Source organism: Malus sylvestris, chromosome 13, assembly GCF_916048215.2.
Source record: "Malus sylvestris chromosome 13, drMalSylv7.2, whole genome shotgun sequence".
Classification (NCBI taxonomy): Eukaryota; Viridiplantae; Streptophyta; class Magnoliopsida; order Rosales; family Rosaceae; genus Malus; species Malus sylvestris.
Window position 1 is genome coordinate 13,703,382 of NC_062272.1, and position 22,695 is coordinate 13,726,076.

At 38.5% G+C, this 22,695-nt stretch overlaps 1 protein-coding gene across 4 annotated transcripts; it reads left to right on the forward strand.

Annotated features, from left to right (window-relative positions):
* Positions 1 to 684: 684 nt before the first annotated feature.
* On the forward strand, positions 685 to 21,730 carry LOC126595168 (chromatin structure-remodeling complex protein SYD-like). 4 transcript variants are annotated; one of them, XM_050261549.1, is made up of 35 exons: positions 685 to 826; positions 1,591 to 1,710; positions 1,832 to 1,893; positions 2,765 to 2,853; positions 2,948 to 3,769; positions 4,146 to 4,321; positions 4,740 to 4,906; positions 5,010 to 5,074; positions 5,186 to 5,794; positions 5,962 to 6,131; positions 7,871 to 7,968; positions 8,452 to 8,637; positions 8,790 to 8,970; positions 9,052 to 9,246; positions 9,322 to 9,365; positions 9,650 to 9,706; positions 9,897 to 9,993; positions 10,080 to 10,252; positions 10,336 to 10,549; positions 10,692 to 10,817; positions 10,920 to 11,009; positions 12,501 to 12,617; positions 12,695 to 12,775; positions 12,939 to 13,046; positions 13,197 to 13,366; positions 14,025 to 14,103; positions 14,194 to 14,268; positions 14,401 to 14,498; positions 14,576 to 14,683; positions 15,222 to 15,279; positions 15,412 to 15,642; positions 15,758 to 16,973; positions 17,067 to 17,225; positions 17,337 to 20,476; positions 20,781 to 21,730. In XM_050261549.1, exons 2-35 carry the CDS (start codon positions 1,606 to 1,608, stop codon positions 21,531 to 21,533), a joined length of 10,119 nt encoding a protein of 3,372 aa, XP_050117506.1. In that variant the 5' UTR covers positions 685 to 826; positions 1,591 to 1,605; the 3' UTR covers positions 21,534 to 21,730. The 4 variants fall into 4 exon arrangements, with proteins under 4 accessions (XP_050117506.1, XP_050117505.1, XP_050117504.1 ...); XM_050261548.1 differs by having other exon boundaries at positions 5,186 to 5,671; positions 5,750 to 5,794; positions 17,067 to 20,476; XM_050261547.1 differs by having other exon boundaries at positions 17,067 to 20,476.
* The last annotated feature ends 965 nt before the right edge of the window (positions 21,731 to 22,695 follow it).

Here is a 22,695-nt window from a genome sequence, read left to right on the forward strand (position 1 = left end):
ACCCAAATGGTGCTCTTATGATGCATGCAAGGATATATTCGAGTTCCTCTCATCCAGGGGATTGAGATTTCAGAGTTTGTTAGTTTGATTTGCTTCGGTTTCGAAGAAGAAGAAGGATGAAAAGGAGATGAAAAGGAAAAGGAAGGATATATGGATTGGAATCTGAGTTTGTGCCTTGGCGTTGGAAAAGGAAGGATATATGGATTGGAATCTGAGCTTGTGCCTTGGCGTCGGTCCATTTTGTGATTCATATGTGTGAGAGAGAGAGAGAGAGAGGGGGGGAATAGGAAAAGGTGTTCTGGAAAAAAAATGAGAAGTGTTATGGAAAAAGTTGAAAAGGAAAATGAGTAGGAAAAAGGAAAAAGGAAATATATTAAAAATTATTTTGTATTATTTAAAAAAAAAAAATTTTATTACCTATTGCCAATTCTATTCAAGTGCAACGTGGAGATGTAAAAGGTAATTACTGTTCATTAAGGACAATTACTGTTTACTGGGTGGATTAAATAGTGAATAGCCTGGGAGGCCTCCCACACTAGAGTTGCTCTAATTAGATGGAAAGGATCACTTTGATAACATTGGAAAAAAAACAGACCAAATCAGCTAAATTGAAAAATGTAGGGACCATTTTGGTATTAAAAGGGTTGTCTGGTAATTTAAACGGAGTTAAATTTCTCGCAAATCTCTCTCTCTCAAGCCAAATTGCATTTCTTAGCGCGAGGGTTTTTCCACAACTGCTTCTTCTCTCTCGCTCTGACTCTTATTTATGAAGCTCTCCAGCTCGCAGCAGCATCGCCTTCGAATTCCGGGTCGGATCTCCGATTAGGTAAACCCCTTTGGCCTTTCAAGCTGCCGCTTTTCCTAGTATTTTATATTGCCGTCTACAATTTTTACTGTTCCTGAACTCAATCGCTGACAAGTTGATTAATCGAATTCGAAGACCCGTCAGTGTCAGTTTTTGTTTTTTGAGACCTAAAATTTACGCCGTAAATTTAATTTTCTAGGGTTTTGGGACAGGATTTGCCTGTGTTTTACTAATTTTCAGCTCAATTTTCTTGCAAAAGGTCCAAGGTAGGGTTTTTGTGATTTTTTTGGGGTTTTTTGTGTTCTCGTATGTGAAAATTGACTTGGGTTTTTGTTTAAATTGAATTTGGAAAAATGGGTTGAAATTGATAGTATTAATGCTTTAGTCAATTTTAGAAATTATTGTCACCGTTTCTCAAATAGAAAGTGTATGTCGACACCATTTGATGTTTTAATCATTGGTTTACTTTACCTAAACAAAATGCACTTATTTCGTCACTGCAATCAATGCTTCTCCCTTTCCCTCCCAGTAGTTGAGGGGGAGAGGTGTTATTGTCTTCTAACACACTAATCATGGGTGCGTATGAGATGTTGACAAGCAGTTGTAATCGCTAGGTAGTCATTGTGATATGTTTCCCCCATTAGGTGCTGAATAGGCGGTACATCAAAACTGTAATTCTCAACAATATATATGTATTGCGATTCTGACTCCCAAATTTGAACCAGAGAATTCATTGATTGGTATGCTATGATAGTTATACTGTTCGTTGATTTCACTAATTGCAGGGCAGTTCGAATTAGATGGCATCTTCACATAATGTTGAGTTGGAGGCAGCCAAGTTTCTCCACAAACTCATTCAAGATTCTAAAGATGAGCCTGCCAAACTTGCTACGAAGCTTTACGTGGTTCGTGTAGTTTTCTCTTGACAAATGGTCTTTTTAAATCTTACCCCCACCCACTATTTGCTCCTATTTATTCTGACACGCATGTACATGTATTTATTTGCATTGTGTTTGGGAAATGCAGATACTACAACACATGAAGTCAAGTGGGAAGGAACATTCCATGCCATATCAAGTGATATCAAGGTAAAGGTTAATATTGTACACTCTATTTGATGGTATTTTTTCTTACTGGACTTATCTTAGGGCAATCAGAAATTTTAAGATTATTATCTAGCAAGTGCCTTCGCCCATGAGCGGTAGGTCTCGGGTTCGAGACTTGGGAGCAGCCTCTCCATAAATGGGGGTAAGGCTAGCCGACATTTACCTCTCCCAGACCCTGCGTAAAGCGGGAGCCTTGTGCACTGGGTACGACCTTTTTTTATTATCTAGACCTGTGAAAGAATTTCAAAACTGTGCTAGCATTGTTATCATTTATATGGTGAATCCTAATGATAATTTACTTAGCATTGTTATCATTTATATGGTGAATCCTAATGATAATTTACTTAATTATCTGATAACATCGAGCTTGCTGTGTCCAAGAAAATAAGTTGTCTATACCTTTTAATCTGGAGGGTGCGGCTGCATTTTCTTTTATTTGGTTATTTACGCCATATATTGAGGATTGTTGGATTATATCCAATAATATTGGTTAGGTAGTTAAATAGTTTACTTAGTTTTGGTAAAAAAATAAGATTAGTTCAATATTAAACTGCTTTAGTATGGAGATTGTTTTACATTAAGCTATGTTTCTTTCTTTTTTTGTGGTTAGCTTTTCTTATCACTACCTATTGTTTTAAATTTTTTCCAACACTACTATTTTTCGTGGGTTTTCTTTTGTTTTGTTAAATCAATTATTTCTGTGTAGAATGTCAACTCATAACCTGAAAAATTTTGGTTTCTCACTGTTGATTTGTCAATTGGGTCTTCCTCCATCATCTTCATTTCTCTGGGGGCTGTGAGGGGGGGGGGGTTCTTATACTTTTCTCTAACTTATCTTCCTTGATCCACTTAGGGCCATGGAGACTGTTATTAATCAGCATGGTCTTGATATTGAAGCTTTGAAGTCCTCACGCCTTCCTATGTCTGGTGGAACTCAAACAGGTAATTTTTCAGTCACATTTGGAGGTCAATGTTGTTTTATTTCAATCAAATTGGCTTGGTCAGTGAGGGGTAATTGAAAGCCACTTTTCTGCAGCTTCTTCTCATGCTGTTGCTGTTGCAAAAGATTCCAAAGCAGGCTTGGCTGAAAATGAGATGTCTAATATGGACAAGTTTTCTTTAAGCGGACCGCCTGTTGGCCCTAGCAGTACAGGAAATGATTATTATCAAGGATCCGCAGCTCATCGGAGTAGTCAATCTTTTGATCATGAAAGTCCATCTAGTTTAGACTCTAGGTCTGCCAATTCACAGTCACAAGAAAGGCGTGATACAAACAAACAGGTGAATCGAAAGGATGGTAAAAAACCCACCACTAAGAGGAAGAGGGGAGATACATCCATGCCTATGGAACCGCATCCTGAAAACCCTCAACATCTTGATATTGGAAATGCTGCAGTTAATACAAGGAAGGGAAAGACAAACAAGGTTGAACCACCTGCTGGTTTCTCAAGTAAAGGTGGTGAAACTGCTAGTTTTAATATTGGTCTGGGTGGTGGTCAAATGGAACATTTTACATCGTTCTCTGGAAGTATGAGACCACTGCTCAGAGCCAAGCAAGAAGGTCAACCTTCAGAAAAGCAGTTGGACGTGACAAATACTACCAATTCGATGTCTCGGGCTCTAAGTTCAAATCACCCTGAAGAAATGGAAGTTTCCTCTACTCATAATGCTTTAACAAAGCAGCAAGCCACTTCCATACCTCCTATACATGACACTATGGGCATATGGAATCAAAGTAAAGCTGGCTTTCCATTTGAAAAATCTCAAGTTCCCAGATTTTCTTCTAATGTTGCCATTCCAGGTAATATGTCAGCAGAGATTCCAATGCAGCAGTCAACGTCTCCATCACCTGGATCAAGTAAGAATTTGGAAAAGCGTTGATATTATTGTGGAATTAACTTGTTGGAAATCAATGCATCTGAAATTTCAGCTCACAAAATTGAAAATTTCCAAATAACCAGCATTAAAATGGTACTAAAAAATGGACCCCTTGGACTATGTCCTTAAACAATATTCTCTCTGCGGGATTATTTGAATGTCAAGTATGGTTGAATCATGTTGAAGATGACTTATCTATATTTTGGAAAGATATCTTCTTTTTCTTTTGTATTGAATTAATATACAAACAAATAAATTATTTTTAAATGAGGTTACTCTTATTAAGGCTGAAACTCTTCTACTATCTCCTGGGTTTTTGAGTAATTAAGGCTCACATGATAATATTGGAACCTCAGGCTCTTTTGGCAAGATTCAAGGAGGCGTGCCAGTTGCATCTGGTTCTTACCAAGTAGCAGAACCTGGATTCTCAAGTCCAATCAATTACAGCAGCACATTGGCCTCGACTGGAAAGGTCTCTGAGCATGATGGAGGAAATACTAATATATTAGCAGATGGAAATAAGACATCTCAGGTACTAAATCTGTATCCATTATTCCATTATGTTCTCCACTTTTAGGCAAAACAAGGGCATTGTGTTTAGTTGTGTCCATCATGCTGAATTAAGTTGTTTCTAGTATTCTTACTTGATATATGAGGAAGACATACTAAAAGAAAACATAGCTAGTACAATATACTTACTATTTGTGTTATTCTTTCAGATCTTATGGGAACATTTATTTTTTAGAATGCGTATATTGCATGTGGTTAGTCTGTGTTTATTTGTTTTTTGTTTTTTCATTTTAGCAGTCTGCTTAGCTGGCATTGCCTTGTGTTTAGTTGATACCTGTAGATTATGTGGAAATCTGTTCTGCACATGAAATTATTTGCTCCTCTGATGTTTGAAAGTTTGTGCATATGGCAATTTGCAAGTTTGACACATTTCTTCATAGGCTGGAAGGCAAAATAGTGCAGTAGAAATGAGTATGCTGAGAAGTGCAGCTCTGAGAGATACTGGTAAATCCCCAGTTCACTTGGCTTCTGGATCTCCTGGCATGCCTTTCCAGGAACAGCAGTTGAAGCAGCTCAGAGCACAGTGCCTTGTCTTTTTAGCCTTCAGGTAGATAGTTATATTTCAGATATGATGTTGTCCTGTTTGGTCAAGATGCTATCCAGTTCAAATCTTTGTCGTAGTCGGGTTAACTGTGGTGTTTTGCATACAGAAATGGTTTGATGCCAAAGAAACTACATCTTGAAATTGCACTCGGTAACATTTTCCCTAAAGAAGGTAACTATTTTCATTTTTTTTTCTAAATCCTCAATTTTTACTGACTTGCCGCCCTAGAATGCAATAGCTTTGTATTATCAGCCTTGATGTATTAATTTAAAAAAATTTCAGGTGGCAATACAGATGGATCTCGTAACGAGTTCGTTGACCATAAAGGAAAAGCGCAGTTTTCAAATGAGCCAAATATCATTTCTGATGCTACTACACCATATGGAAGACTTAGCAATGAGAGGGAAACTGATAAAATGCTGCCCGGTGCCTTGTCCACCGGAAAGTTCCCTGAGACTGATTCTCTGTTCATAGAAACTGAGAACCCGAAAATGGACGAAAAAAATGGCCCACCTCCAGATCACTTTGTACTTGCAGAAGAAAGAAACCATCTTATTGGTATACAGAAACCAGAATCTGAAATACAGACCCATGAGACCACAATCTCGCAGGCAAGTTTAACCATTGCATCACAGCATCCTGAATCTTCAGGTGCAAGGAGTGGTTCAACTGTCAATAATCCTTTGGACAATATGGAAAATGGACATTTGCAACTTGGAAGGGTCCCAAATCTTAGCAGCAGCAATGTCATGGGGAATCAGCATACAGGTAATCACCCGGCTTCTTTTTCACTCAGAGATTCTTGGAAACCGATTTCTGGAATTGGAAATGATCATCACACAGCAGGTGCATCAAAGGATGCTCATATCCTGCCGAAACATTTATATCAGGGTGAGAACAATATATTTAAATCAGTCTGTACTTTTTCTTTGTACTGATCTTGCTAGTTCTGGTAATTATGGTGTAGATGGTTTATAGGTATTAGTATTTCAAAAGAAATGCTTTTTGGGTGTATGAAATCTTTTTTGACTCTGAAAAAATACCGTTTTCAACTGCAGGACAAGTAAAGAACGATAACCATACTGATTTGCCACCTTCACCAAAGTACACTATGTCAGAAAAGTGGATTATGGATAAGCAGAAAAAGAAGCTTTTGGATGAACAAACTTGGATTCTAAAACAGCAAAAAGCGAAGCGAAAAATTGCGACATGTTTCCACAAATTAAAGGTCTGTTAGAAAAACATTATGTGGCTTTAAATATTGGTTGTTCTTTCATTACCCCAAAACATTTTTTTATATTCCTGCCTGGTATTTGTTATAGGCTTAAATTGTAGTTATTGAGTTTTTTTTTGGGGGAAAAGAAAAAGAGGGGGGGGGGGGGAGAGAGAGAGTTTGGGGTTTGGGAGCGATACCTTAGTCCCCTTTCTGGACTTTTGTGAAATACAAAAGGGATCATCTTCACACATTTCAGGTAGAATTATGCTGATGCAGATGTGGGCTATGCCATTTGGCTAGGGCAGTGTACCCTTGCACCCAAGTTCGAGCCCCCCTCTAGTAATAGAGTAGTTTAGAATAATCTAAAAAAGTATTATGCTTATTTGTACTTTAAAACTGATCCAACTGTGTTAGAAGTTTCATGGGTATGATTGAGTGAATTCAAAGAAAGTGGATGGTATGGAAAAATGTCTCCAGAATGCTAAGTGCCATGTATGTATGCAATGAAAACAATAGAGCCATCCAGAGAAGTTTAACCATTTATAAATTTTGTACCTTGTTTCTTTGTGAGAGTAGCATAAAGAAGATGTTGAGAATATCACGTTTAAGAATGGGAAAAATAGAACAAACTCCGGAAATCGAAAACAAATAACCAAGATAAATAACACCAAGAATTTACGTGGTTCGGCAATATGTGCCTACGTCCACGGGACAACAACAACAATCTTTCACTACATCAATAATGAGTACAACCAATAATCTTGCCAAATCTCTAGAACTAGGACTTGACGAAAAACCTGATAGAACAAGAACAAGAAATACACTATCTCTTTTCTTTTCTCTTGCACACACTTTGCGCTTTTTTCTCACTCTAATCTTTTGAGTGGTATACAATATATTGTTTTGCTCCCTTCTATTCAAAATTAGTACAATAGCCCCTTTATATAGACATAATAAAGGTCTTCTTCAATAAGGATTATTAATCCTAATTGGAATCTAGTTATAAATCCTACTCCAATTGATAAACTAACTCCAATTGGGAAAAACATTTTAATCCTTTAAGACTATAATTCCTTATAGACTTAGGACAACTTATCATGGGCTGGAAAAACCTAATAGAAGGTTTTGCGGGTCGGGCTTAAAGGCAAAATTTAAAAGCAATGCTTGCACTAAAATTACTTGATTATAGGTGCTTCTCTGCTGGAAGAATAGAAGAATCAAATTCTTTGGGCCAGTTTACTTATTCAGTGAGTTGGCACCTCATAGCTTGTATGAAGCACGGATCACATTGTAAGAGACGCATAAAGAAGAGAACATAACCAACCATGTATTGCCGTGTTTGTTTTGTTATGAACTGCATCACAACTGTGTTTACATGACGCTGTACAGAGTTGCACAGCACATCGTAATGTTCACATCACTGAAGGGATAATGTTTTGATTTATTTATTTTTTGTTATTTTTCATGTACTTTCATTATTCCTATGTCTCACTCTTCAAACAATACATCGGTTATGGAAAGGAATTTACTCAACTAATTATCTTGTTTATCTTGTATTTTTGAAGCTGTTAAAATGATCTCCATATCATGTTTTGACCAAATACTTATCTTATATATACTCAATTCTCATCTATGCGTATGAATATATCTTTGCAAAATGATATATTCAACTCAATGCATGGTGTGATAGATTCATTTATTCTATTCTTAATATTGTATTTGCCTCATGTACTGCATTTTACTACTCATAGGAAAATGTGAGCTCTTCTGAAGATATATCTGCAAAAACCAAAAGCGTCATAGAACTGAAAAAACTACAACTCTTGGAGCTGCAACGCCGTCTCCGAAGGTTATTGATTATCCTATACAGGCTTCCAAGTGAAGACCAATTACTCCCTCTGTCCCTTTAAAGAATTATCTGCGTTGCAGAAACATAAATTTTAAGTACCACTTTAATGCTTTCTTACCAAATTATTTGGAACTATTTTAATGGTTTTCTATAGAAATTTAAGTAACCATTTAATGCTTTCCTACTTCTCAGGTGTTTGCATTCAATTGTTTCTCTTATTTTTAAATCTAAAATTATGAAGTATTTCATATCAAATTCATTTAAATAGATGGCTAAGGGTTGTGGAAAAAATGGAAAGAAGTTATTTAATCTTTTACCGTGGGTAAAGTTCTTTTGAATTCCTAGAAGAGAAGCGTGGACCATTAATTTCGGACAGAGGGAGTATAAATTTATCTTTTCAGTCTAATTAGTGCAATTTTTTTTTCTATCTAATTTGTTTTATTTCCCAGACACTTAAAACCATGTTTTGACTTGTTTGGGCAGTGAATTCTTGGGTGATTTCTTCAAACCAATCAATACTGAAATGGATAACTTGAGAAGTTGTAAGAAATATAGACATGGTAGGAGGATAAAACAACTTGAAAAGTTTGAGCAAAAGATGAAGGAAGAGCGACAAAAGAGAATTCGGGAGAGGCAAAAGGAGTTCTTTGGTGAAATTGAGGTTCACAAGTACGTATTATATCTTTGTCCAGTGCGCGTAAATATTTATAGCATTCTATGTTTTTGAGGAGCTATAGCAATCATTTATTCCATTCCCTAGTTGATTTGGTTTCCGAAGTGTTCTGCGCAGTTTCTGACTTGCTTTCTAATCTGGACTTCAGGGAAAGACTGGACGATGTGTTTAAACTTAAGAGAGAACGTTGGAAGGTTTTCAATAAGTATGTGAAGGAGTTCCACAAAAGGAAGGAACGTATCCATCGTGAGAAGATTGATAGGATCCAACGTGAAAAGATAAATTTATTAAAGATCAATGATGTGGAGGGATATCTGCGAATGGTGCAGGTATGTTCTAAGTTTTTACTGACTTCAGCATTGCTTCTTAAGTTTACTCTTTTTACATAACATTTTTGAAACTCATGCTAGGATGCCAAATCTGACCGTGTTAAGCAACTTCTCAAAGAGACTGAGAAATATCTTCAAAAGCTTGGTTCCAAACTACGAGATGCAAAGGCTTTGGCAAGCCGATTTGAGCATGATGTGGATGAAAGTGGAACTGCAAGTGTAGTGGAGAAGAGTGAGCCTACTTTTGAAAATGAAGATGAAAGTGACCAGGCTAAGGCAAGTTTATTCTCTCTGCACTTCACTTCTTAGTTAAGTCCATGCTCATTTTGTTATTTTATTTTTGTTTTGCAGCATTACATGGAGAGCAATGAGAAGTACTATTTGATGGCTCATAGGTGCTGATATGGCTTCTTTGTCTTGGGTTTATTGTTGATTAAACTTTGTTTGCTGCTTTGGAATAGCTATTCCTCACTACCTAACATTTACTTAGTGGTGGTTAAGCTCTCGTTCCTTTTATTAATCCCTGTTTAAAAAATTTCCTTTCTGACCATAACTCTTGGAACATTTTTTTTTTTTTTTTTAAGAAATAAAGTCTGGCTTTCTTGAGGCTGTCAATTGTACTACTTTCCCCTTTACTTGCTCTGCCAAAGTAGCTTACAATCAACATTGATTTTTGCAGTATAAAAGAGACTGTTGCTCAGCAGCCATCTATTCTTACCGGTGGAAAATTGAGAGAGTGAGTTGAATGTGCATTGTTAGATTTATGTATTTGGAAATATATATTTTTGGTGGTTTTGGAGGGGTAAAAGTTTGGATTTTTTCCTAAACTGTAAAATGGTGTTATTCAATAATAATTTTATAATTGTTGTATCCAATTTGAAATGATTGAGGAAGTGCTTTTCAATAACAGTATTTTTGATCTTCAGGTATCAAATGAATGGCTTAAGGTGGTTGGTATCACTATACAACAATCATTTGAATGGTATTCTGGCTGATGAAATGGGCCTAGGTAAAACTGTTCAGGTAGGGATTGATTCTCAATCTCCCTAGACTGTTGGCAATTTGTTTCCTGTTTACACATCTAAACTCTATAACATGTTTGTTTGTAGGTAATTTCATTAATTTGTTACCTGATGGAAACAAAAAATGATCGAGGACCTTTTCTAGTGGTTGTGCCATCTTCAGTTTTACCTGGATGGGAGTCAGAAATTAACTTTTGGGCCCCTAGTATTCTTAGAATTGTCTATGCTGGCACCCCTGAGGAGAGACGTAGGCTATTCAAGTAATCACATAAAACCGAGCAGCTACCTCTTTTTATGTTTTACTTTAGGTATACAGTGGCTCAGGAGTTACTTTACATTGCAGGGAAAGGATAGTTCAACAGAAATTTAATGTCCTCCTTACGACATATGAGTATCTGATGAATAAGCATGACAGGCCAAAACTAAGCAAAATACACTGGCATTATATAATAATTGATGAAGGTCACCGGATAAAGAATGCTTCCTGCAAGTTAAACGCCGAGCTGAAGCATTATCAGAGCTCTCACAGATTGCTGTTAACTGGAACTCCATTACAGGTTTCAGGCTTTTTTATCTTGTGCTCTTCTTTTGTTGTTGTTGGCACTCGTTCTGTGATGGTGTAGTGAATGTGTATTGTCTTTCCTTGGTTTGTGTATTAATGTGGTATCCTGATTACCTTTTATTTTTGTGTTTGATTAGAATAATCTCGAGGAGTTGTGGGCGCTACTAAACTTCTTGTTGCCTAATATTTTTAATTCGTCAGATGATTTTTCTCAGTGGTTCAACAAACCATTTGAAAGTAGTGGTGATAACTCAGCTGAACAAGTGAGCTTTGGAATATTGTATTTGATTCATTGACATTCTCTATGACTCCTGTTGCATGAAAATCTTATAGTTATGTATTTGTTGTTTTCTTATGTTGACAAGGCCTTGCTGTCTGAGGAAGAAAATCTATTGGTCATAAACCGTCTTCATCAAGTACTTCGACCATTTGTCCTCCGGAGGCTGAAGCATAAGGTACCGAAAATGTGTTTTTGGCTTATTAATAGCATTTGCCATTCGAAACGTGTTTCTTTGGTACATATTGCCATATTGGGTTCATATGTCCTTGTGTGGATTTAGTATCACTATTATGATGTGTTGGTTCATATGTCCTTGTGTGGATTTAGTATCACCATATTGGGTTCATCAGATACTCATACAGGCATCCATGTTTGGGGTTCTCCCATGTTTGTGGTTCTCTGGAGTTCTTTGTGTATCCATTTATGTTGGTGCTCCGGGCAAGGAAACTTTTTTGCCATCATAACTTTTGTAAATGACTTTGTGTCTTTTCCATGAGAATGTCACATGTCAGTCATTTTAGGAACTAGGGGCTCCTTAGTGCGCAGGACTAGACTGGTTTGAACTATTGTTTTGGGCTGGTCTGACTTGGATTGGACCCAGTTTAGTATTGTCTTATGTTTGTTCAGTGTTGGACTAAGAAACTAGAGAAATTTCTATATATTATCACCTTGTATTTTTCATATGATTGAGCTGTACTGCTATAGTTCTTAAGATTTAAATGACCATATATGTATCAACTAATGGTAACTTTCCAAATACAATGAAACATCTGAGGTAAGTAAATTAATTAAGATAAATTAAATGTCTTAGTAAATTGAACATAGATAAATAGTGTATAGTTTGTTTCTTCAATGAACTAGTTTTTATTTTTTTATTTTATTTTTTATTTTTTTTAGGGAACAATGAACTCAGTTATATAAGTTCATTTATTTTATTCCAAGCCAACTTTTATCACCTGTATCCAGTTTATCCAGAAATTAATAATTCATCGGTCCAAGCCATACATGTAAACTGCAGCCAGCTTTGTTCGTTGGCTTCCTTCATATGATAATAAAGCTTAGGTAACGTAGTCTGTGAATGTGAAAAATGCTGATTAAATGTTTCCCAACCCTACCAAAATAAGAAGACAGAATAAGTGGGTGCGATCCCCGCGTCTTCCGACTCTTCTCTGAAGTGGACCTGCCCTTTCTAGTCTAACTACCAAACATGTGATAATTTCTTAAATAAGCCAGCCAGCGTCTTTTCCGGGTTACATGTGCTTGTAAAGGATTTAGCTTGTTCATACTAGGAACGCGGAGATGGGTGCTGAACGAAAAAATCCTTGTTAATTTCCTTATTTTTGTCTAGAAGAAATGTATAGACTTAGCCGCTTAATTAGGATATGCAAATGTAAGTCGATCATCAATTTAATGTTGCATGGTTGATGAGGTCCAATATGGCTTGACTCCTGGATATTTTATTTGGGTGCTTAGTGCCTTTACTGGTTAAATTTGAATTTTTATGGTGTTTGTTACATCGAGAAATTTTGGTATAAAATATATTGCTTCTGGGGTGTTGGCGACGTGTTATCGAAGTTTCTGTGTTATCGTTAACAAACCATTCAATTTATTAAACTTGAGTATGGAAAGTCACGATGTTAATGTTCTGGAATTTTAAATATTTCAGGTTGAGAATCAACTACCCGAAAAGATTGAGAGACTTGTAAGATGTGAGGCTTCTGCATATCAGAAGCTTCTAATGAAGAGGGTAGAAGACAATTTGGGTACAATTGGAAATTCTAAGGTATTTTAATTCTCACTTCCATTAGACAGGTGAATTCTAATCCGTATGTTATTATAATATCTGCATATTGGTTGCAGGCGCGGTCAGTGCACAACTCTGTTATGGAGCTTCGCAATATATGTAATCATCCATATCTCAGCCAGCTTCATGCAGAGGAGGTATGTTCTTTGCTTGTTCATTTTAAGTTCTAAATTGCTTTTCTAAAGATATTGAAAGGGGGAAGAAGCAGTTGTCGTTGTTACCTTATGCTCTCAAGGCTTTCCCTTGTTCTTACTGAGTTCCCAATTAAGATAAACTGCTTTATCTTATTGCTTCTTGTAGGTTGATAACTTAATACCAAAGCATTATCTTCCCCCAGTTATAAGGCTTTGTGGGAAGCTTGAGATGCTAGATCGATTACTTCCCAAGCTAAAAGCTACAGATCATAGGGTATGGAAGGCTTTTTCCCGTTTCTAGCGACATGATTTTTTTTGTTTAACTGTCATCTCATTCTTTAATATGTATTCATGTCTCTTTGGAATATTCTAGTATTTTGGTGTGATATCAGACTACAACTTAATGAAACTTGTCATTGTGCAGGTTCTTTTCTTTTCAACAATGACTAGGCTACTTGATGTTATGGAGGAATATCTTCACATTAAGCAATATCAGTACCTTAGGTTGGATGGACACACATCTGGGGGTGATCGCGGTGCCCTAATTGATATGTTCAACAAACCGGATTCTCCCTATTTTATATTTCTTCTTAGGTGATTCTTTATGTTTTGTGCAAATTATTATTTTTTGTATGCTTTTACCAGGTGGTTCAATAGTTACTGGAACCTTGGGTTCTAGGAGGTTTTAAGATAACCATCCCCCTCCCCCTATTTCCCGTTTTTATTGTTTTACCTGAGAAGTCATAAAGGGAGAGATTTAGGTTACACCTTACATGTGAAGGGGAAGCAAAAAAGGGCGTGTTTGGTGGCGTCAAAAGCACTTTCAGATAAGGGTGCCTTTTATTTTGTTTGTCTGAAATGGACATAGGTTTTTGGGGGTTGAGAGGAGCCCTTTAGTACTTTCTCAGGAAGCACTGCTAGGTATATATGGAGGATCCATTTTTTTATTTTTATTTTTTAATGAAAGTTCGTATGTGCCTCTAATAGATGCACTTTATACAGAAGCACTCCCAAATAGGCTCTAATAATCCTGCATTAATTTTTTAATGTCACTGAGTTACGCTACTGCTATATTTTTGCCCTTAAAATTAGGCTGCTTAGTGCTTGAGTCCACTTTTAGGGGTTTGCTAGCAAGTAGAAAATAGCAAATGGAAACTATAAAAGCTTTGATGTGCTGTTCACATGTCTTGATGTTTGTCTGCATGTGCTGTTGTCTGTTATAATGGTACTGACATTCGTATGATTCTGATAGCATTCGGGCTGGTGGTGTTGGAGTAAATCTTCAAGCTGCAGATACAGTAATCATATTTGACACTGATTGGAATCCACAGGCAAATCATTGTTCATTAATTTAAATTACAAGTTTTAAACATACAATTCCAAGTCTCAAGTTTTTAGTTTTTTGGTTGGTAAATCTTCAGGTTGATTTGCAAGCACAGGCAAGGGCTCACAGAATCGGCCAGAAGAGGGAAGTACTTGTTCTTCGGTTTGAAACGGTAGACACTTTCCCCCTTGGTTATGTTTGAAGACAAAGTACATCTATAACTCTTGTGTTTATATCTTGAAATTAAATTGTTGCTACTTTAGAGTCTTATATCTAACAAATTGAATTTTTTCTTTTGCACAAGGTTCAAACCGTTGAAGAACAAGTCAGAGCTGCAGCTGAGCACAAGCTGGGAGTTGCGAATCAGAGCATTACTGCTGGTTTCTTTGACAACAATACAAGGTTAGTTGCCTATATACGTGCTCTGTTGAATACTTCTAAAGCTGTTTCTAAGTATTCCCGAAATTCTTTTACCACAGTGCTGAAGACCGAAGAGAATATTTGGAGTCCCTTTTGCGTGAGTGTAAGAAAGAAGAAGCTGCACCTGTATTAGATGATGATGCCTTAAATGATCTTTTAGCTCGCAGGTAGATAGTTTGATGATTTTGTTGTTTACCTTTCTGCCCCTTCTTTTATGCAACTGTTCATCTAAATAAGGTGGACGAGTTAGAACCATCATTCATGTTCCAGCTAAAGCATCCCCATCATTTTAGAGAAAAAATTTCCGTGCATGGGTTTCTTGAAAAGATTGAGCCACTGTAGACTATGGTACCTAATTATTTTCTTTTGACTTTGTTGGCATTTAATGTTTGTCATAAAGCAATCATGAGTGTGCCCCCCTATTTTTTATTTTTTCCCTCCTGGTAGTATTATCTACAAACTGAGAAGCGGTGGAAATTTCGCAATCACAAGTCATTGTTGGAATTTATTACTGATTAAATTGCAAAACCATTGTTCTCCTGTCTGATTTTGTTTGTCACTGGTTTAACTGTCATTATAACATTCATTTGTTTGAAAAGCTACTCCCCCTTCAAATGAGGTAAAATTTATTTACTTATTTGTTGTTTTTCTTTTGCTTGATTTTTTGTTTGAAGTAGATATCAATGATTTTCCCTTTTCTTGTAGTGAGCCAGAAATTGATGTTTTTGAATCAGTTGACAGAAGAAGGCGAGAAGAAGAGATGGTATCCACTTAATCATTTGCTGTCAATGCTTTCTATCTCTTTGGTTTTACTTTGTACAAGTATCCTTGTAATATTATCAAAAGCTATCTGCTTCTCTTAAGTGGCAGCTTTATAAAAAATTTAATTTTGCAGGCAACATGGAAAAAGTTGGTATGTGTAAAAAGCATGGATAGTTCAGAGACTCTACTTCCCTTGCCTTCTCGCCTTGTTACAGATGATGACTTGAAGGAGTTCTGTGAAGCAATGAAGGTATATGAGGTTCCAAAAACTGGTGAAAAGTCTAATGATGGGTTAAAGCGGAAGGGTGGATCTCTCGGGGGCCTTGATACTCAACGTTATGGCCGGGGGAAACGGGCAAGAGAGGTTTGTTTGTCAAATTGGATTATAGTAGCATAAATGTTTCCTCTATATCCTTGTGTTTCTTATACCACAAAACTTGATAGTTGAGTATGAACCCTTTTCTTTGAATGCTTTTTAGGTGCGTTCGTATGAAGAGCAATGGACAGAAGAGGAATTTGAAAAGTTATGTCAAGCCGAATCACCGGATTCCCCTACAAAACCAAAAGAAGAAGTTACTGAGTCAAACATGCCAAAAGATGACAGTGGGTCTGTGGTGGCTGTTTGTGAAACAGAACTTCCTGCTCCACTCCCACCACACATATTGTCACCCTCAGTGGAGCTTTCCCAGATGCAGCAAAGTAAAGAGGTTACCCCACCAGCTAAACGAGGCCGTGGAAGGCCAAAAAGAGCAACATTAAATCAATCACCAGCTGCAATGGTTCTTACAGCACCTTCTGGAACTAATAAAGTGGATACTGGGTTGCAAAGAGGGATGACATCTAGCCCTGCCACAAACTCGGGCCCTGATTCAACACCGACTTCTGCTAATGCACAGAATATTGGTGGAATTGTACAACATACTAGTATTGTGGCCTCACCTAATTCTCAGCCAATTGCTCCTAAACCTTCTGTTACTCCTGATTCTCAGACGACCACTATTAGCCCTTCTCCATCAACACAATCAAGAGGAAGAGGTCGGAAGGCTCAAAGTGGACCAGAAGTACCCAGGCGTAGGGGAAGGAAACAGGCGCCAGTATCACCTGGTGTTGGTGGAGTATCTGGTCTTGATCCAAAACAAAATGAAGCATCACAGAACATATCTGTGAATCCACTAGAAAATCAAGCCATTGGCATGAGTGGAACTGTTTCTAGTACTTCCGCAGTCCAACAACCTGAGTCTTTTTCTGGTTCTGCTCCTTTACAAGGTGTGAATGGGGCTGATCATCAAGTTGGTGATGTTGTAGCTTTGAGTTCTCAGCCAGCCCTTTCTTCTCCATCTGTTGCTCCTTTGTCTCAGTCTTCTCCTTCCCCTTCTGTACCCGAGCAAATGAAAGGGCAAGACCGGAAGGTTCAAGGTGGCGTAGGGGCACCGCGACGTAGGGGAAAGAAACAGGCGCCAATATCACCTGCTGTTACTGATGTGTTAGTTGGTCAAGATTTGAAACCCAATCTGCAACCACAGGATAAACCTGGGGATTCATCTGGAAGCAAAGACATTGCCATGCAAAGTAAGCAAGAGGCTGATGGTTTAGCTGGTCAGGATCTGAACTTAACCGAAGAGTCAGTAAATTTGGCCCAAGCCAAGCAGATAACTAGCTCAACAATGATGCATGATACATCCGTCAGATCTCTTGGTAAATACTTTCATTTATGCACGCCTGAAAAAAAATTTACAACTGAAATCATGATTATGTTTTCCTCACATGAATTAATTTAACATTTGACAGGTCCTGCTTTGGGAGAAAGTCAAAATGTTGTCGCGTGCAATTCTTCTGTTACAGTGAATGAAGGTGCTGCAGCACCAGCTATTCCAACTCCCTTAACTGCACCTCCATGTACTCCTTTAATTGAATCCTTTCCCAAATCAACTTCCGTGGAAAACACCGGTGAGGCGAAATATGATGTTGCTAAGACTGCTCCTAGCTCTCAGTCAATGCCTTCCAACCCTTCTGCTCCTCTAGCTTCTCAATCTCTCACTCCTTGCTCTTCTGAAACAGTACAAGTCAAAAGACAAGGTCGAAAGACTTCAAACAGAGCCGAAGCACCTCGTCGTAGGGGAAGGAAGCAGGCTCCGGTGTTACCATCTGTTTCTGATGGTCCAGCTGGTCAGAATCCAAACTTAAGTTTACAATCACAGAATGCATCTGCTGATACATACGGGAGTAAGTCTGCTGCACTGAGAAGTAAGCAAGGTACTGATGGACAGGAGTTGACAAAAGTTACTCAGGACCAGGCAAGTCAAGCACATTTAGCGGGTCATGATCCAAAGAGAAAAGAGCAGCCAGTCTTTTCAACCCACAATAAGCAGCCTGCAAATTCATCATCAACGCTTGATGTTCCTCCAGGATTCCCTGATAAGAGTTCTGCTTTGGGCCGTATCCAGACTGCTGATGTAAGTGATGTTGCTCGTGTGATGAAGGAGGTCTTTTCTGGAACACGTTTGTCAAAACCTAAAATTCCCGAGTCATCTGGGAGAGAGGGTAGGGTTGTCCCTTGTGTACCTGTATCAAGCAAGGCTCCTGTGGAATTAGCCAAAAACCAATGTTTGGAGGATAAGGCATCTCCAACTGTGTCAACTTTGGAAACAGCAGCCCATCTACTTGACCTTCCAGCGAATTACGAAAAGCAATCTGGGACTGGTGTTAGTGCAGAAGGGGAGAGGGACAAACCACCTGCTTTGAATGAAACCCATGTTCCCATCACAAATATGGACCAAGACTCGACAGCTGTAGGTTCCACTAAAGAAATGGAAGACTCAAAACAACTCTGTGTTGATTGTTCAACTATGGAGAGTAAAACAGAGACTGTTGTTCAGACATTGTCTCGAGATGTTGATGTGCCTGATTCTAGTATTGGGTCCTCTGGGGGTGAGATGAATTCATCTTTGGTATTTCAAAGTAATAGTGAGCACCTTCTGGTGATTGGGAGTGATTCCGGAAAGAAAATTGAATCTTTTTCAGGAGAGTCTCATAAATCCTCTGCTGTTGAGCACCCTTCAATTTCCAAGGACACTGATAATGCTAGTCTTCATCTTGTTGTTACACCTCCTGTTCCAGGGGTCCCAGTTGAGTCAAGTGAGGTGGGCCTTCCTGTTGTGGTTGATTCTGAAAACAAAATAGGGAGTTATGCTAAAGAGAATCCAATATCTCCTTGTATTACCAAGGATGCTGGCCATCATTCTGAAGACCCTTCACCTATTACTTCAAGTCCAGATCATTCAGCAGACAAATCAGAACATTCTTCTAAAGAGTCCCAAGAATCTTCCCCCCATGATAGAAAAACCATTCTATTCATGTCATCTGAAAATGTTTGTCCTGGAGGAAGTGCACCCTTGTCTGTGGGTTTAGAGGATGTAGTGCCTCCTGTTATGGCTGAAGATGACCCTGGAAGAAAGAATAAGCCTGCTTCAGAAGGTTGCGCACAAAACTCTCCTCTGAGCCATGATAATTCCACAATTATTCCGGCAATGCTAAATCTTGATTCTGGAGGGGGTTCTCTTGACAAAGTTGACATGCCTTTTACAGAATCTGAAGTTGTTAATTGTTCTGGTGAAGGTGTTTGTTTAAATTCAGAAATTTCATCCAAGATTGATGATTCTGAAGCTTCTCATGAATCAAGTGGTGGCGATTCAGGGTGTAATACCACTTTGCATGTAATTCCTTCTGAAAAGGGCATCTTGGAACTTGGAACTGAAATGACTGGGGATGGTAGTATTGATGTTTGCAATATGGAAGTGGACCCTGCTGAGGGTGCTCAAATGGATATTTCTCATGCTGGTAGTTGTCCACCTGAAAAAGTATTGGACACGGTTTTACCCTCATCTTCATTGGTAGTTGTGGGAGAAATTCATGAATCATCTGATAGAGCTCAAGTTGGCAGCTACAAGGCACAAGAGAACCCAAAAGTTTCTAGTCCTGCCTTGGTTGTTTCTCAGGATGGTATATTTGTATCAGAAGATAAATCAGAAGTCTTGCCGTCATCTTCCATAGGGGAAGCGGAAACAGTGGAGGGCTCATCTGTGAAACGCCAAAGTAGCAGCTCACAATCTCTAGTGGAACAGAATCACGCTGTCACTGAAATGGATGTTAAATCGCCACAACATATCTCTGAAAAAATTGATCTTTCTTCATCTTTAGACACACACAAAGAAAAGATTGAGGGTTCATCTGAGAAGAGGCCAAGTTGCAGCTCAGTACTACTGGAAGACACAAAAGGTTCTGAAGGTTTAACAGTTGTTCAAATGGATTTCTCTCAGGTTCATGGAACTGTGCAAGAGAATATTGTATCAGAAGGTATGACTGAGGAGGGGATGACTAAGGACATATGTAAGACCAATCAAGTTTGCAGCTCATTACCTATGGAGGAACCAGAAGTTTCTAGAGCCAAAAGAGATGCTCTAAATGATTCATCTCAGATTGATGGGAATCTACCGGAAATGAGCGTGACTGGAAACTTAGATTCTCCTCTATCTTTAGTGACAGAGGAAGGAAATACTGATATATCTGGAAAGTTTCCAGTCGGCAGTCCAGTACCAGTGGAAGAAGAAAAGATTGATGGAACGTCTGTGAAACATTTCGGTGGGAGTTCAGACTTATTAGGAGAACCGAAAGGATCTGATACTGAAGTGGATGTTTCTCTGGTTAGTGAGCTGAAGCCCGAAAATATATCAGAAAGTGATATTCTGTCTTCATCTTCTGTTGTAATTAAGGAAGGAAAGGTTGAGTGCTTATCTGAGAGCGGTCCAGCCAGATCAATAGTGCTGGGGGATGCATCTGAAGCTTTAGTTTCTGATAAAATGGTTGTCTCTGAGGTTGACACATTTGTGCCCGAAAGGATGCTAGAAGATATGCCTTTATCTACCTTGACAAAAGAGCATGGAAGTACTGAGGGCTCTTCTGAGAAGGGTCAAGATGGCAGCAGCTCAGTACAACTTGAGGAATCAACTGGAAAGGAAGATGAAATGGATCATCCAAAGGAAACACCCAGATATTCTGGGGATTTGCTTGTAACAGAAAGTGTTGATTCAGAAGAGGAGGTTCAACGGTTATCCAAGAAGGAAGCTGTAAGCAGCTCAGCGCAGCTGTTGGAATCAATGGTTTCTGAACCTGAAACGGGTGATCATTCCGATGCATCCAAGGTTCGTTGCACTCATTGGGAACTAAGATGAACAATTTTTATCAAAATTTTATTTTTTCAAATAAATAGGTCTGTACCTTAATGTTGGAACCTACAAGAGTGAACCTCCTCCCCGTCACCCAACAAAGCCAAACCTCTCTTATCTCAGAACTTCCTACTAAACAGAATTATAAACTGTAATATCTCGAAGTATATCACAATTACTTATGAAATTCAAATGCACATGAATGTCCACAGACAATCACAAAGTTGGTTTATTGCTATTAATTTCATTACTAATGTATAATGTCATGTGTATGACTCAGGTTGGCATGGTACCACTAGAAGATACAATGGCGGAGGACGTTGACCTGCCTGCATCCTCGATAGAGACTGAAGGAAAAGGTATAGATCGTCCATCTGAGGTTCTAGATGGCAGCTCAGTGATGGAGGGTCCAAAAACACCTGTAGCTGACGAGGATGCTCAGGTGAATGCTCCTGATGCTTGTGAGAGGGAGCCAGAAGTTGTGTCTGAATCTGTGGATATGCCTCCGGTTACCTCGACCATGGTGGATGATGATGTCAAAGGTTCATCAGAAGCAGTTCCCATAGTCAGCTCCAAAGCACCAGAGATGTTGGAATCGGAAGCTAAAATATTTGAGAGTGTTGAATGCTTATCTGAGGCAAGGCCCGTAGGCAGCTCTGAATCACCAGAGTCAAAATCCGAAGCTAAAGTTGCTGACACACCGGAGGAGTCAAAATCGGAAGCTAAAGTTGCTGATGCTTCTCAGGTTTCTGAGACAATGCCAGAACTTGCATCTGAAAATGCGGATCAGCCTCCAGTTAACATGGCCGTGGAGGGTGACAATATTGAAGGCTTATCGGAGGCAGGGCCAGTGGGCATCTCGGAACCACCAGAGGAGTCAAAATCTGAAGCTAAAGTTGGCGATGCTGCTCCCGTTTGTGGGACAATGCCAGAAAATGCATCCGAAGACATGGATATTGAGCCATCGGAGGGTGAAAATGTGGGGCTACCAGCTGAGGGACCTGTTGGTGGTAACTCAATGGAACAGCCTTGAAGTTAACTAACTGCCTGACTAGAGAGTTTTAGTAGAGCTTGTTGGAGCATAAAAACACCTGAACTAACTATTCAGTAAATTATAGTTTGCTGCCCTTTGTAAAGGGAATTGGGTTCCTAATTAATATTTATGTAGATAAAAGTATTCATATATGACTTATTTTTGTGGAAAAAGCTCCTTCTGGGTTTGCTGCTTTATCATTGGGTTTCGAACGCGCGCTTTGCTTGTTGGTCATTACGATTCCGTCTGGTAACCTTTTACAAACCCATTTTTGAAGAATTGTATTGCAAAACCAAGAGAGAAATCGGATTTTGCATTTTTATATGATCAGAAAATACGCCCCCAACTTGCAACAAACAGAAAGGCACAAATACTTTCGTCTTTTACATTATTGGCTGCATTCATTTTAAATTTCAATTGTCTCCAGAATTGCCTCATGCATGTGAGGAGGATGAGGGTCGAGTTGTGATGGAGTTATTTGCTGATAAAAAAACCCGAAAATGCTTAAAATTTATGTGCTCTTTGTACTAAAGACTTTAAGGGCTCCATATTTCACCGCATTGTTCCTAATTTCATGTATCAAGGTGGAGATTTTTCAAGAGGCAATGGGACTGGATGAGAGTCGATTTATGGGGCGAAATTCGCAGATGAGAACTTCCGCTTGAAGCATACCGACCCTGGAATATTGTTCATAGCAAATTCTAGACCTAATACTAATGGTTCACAGTTCTTATTTGCACTGCAATGACACTGTGGCTTGACGGAAAGCACGTTGTGTTCGGAAAAATTGTTGATGGATACAATGGTGTTGAGAAAATGGAGGTGGGTTTGGAGAGTGGGACTACTTCTGAGCTATGATCGAAGATTGCGGCTAGATAAAAGATGAGTGTTGATGTTTGAATAGTTGGGTGAAGCTTCAAGTAACATGTAGTAAGTTTCAGATAAAACATGGATGGACAATAGAAGAAAATTAAGTAATTGGTGTAGAAAGTTAAGAAATTGAAGAGATACAGAGAGAATTTGATGAGTATCGAAGAAAATTAGAAGAAGAAAATGTGTTTGGAAGGTGAGAATGTGCCAAGCAAATTCAAGAAGAGGAGAGAGAAGAAGGTATTACCGTTAAGTTTCATAAATAGTGTAGTAAGTTTTATAAACAATGTGG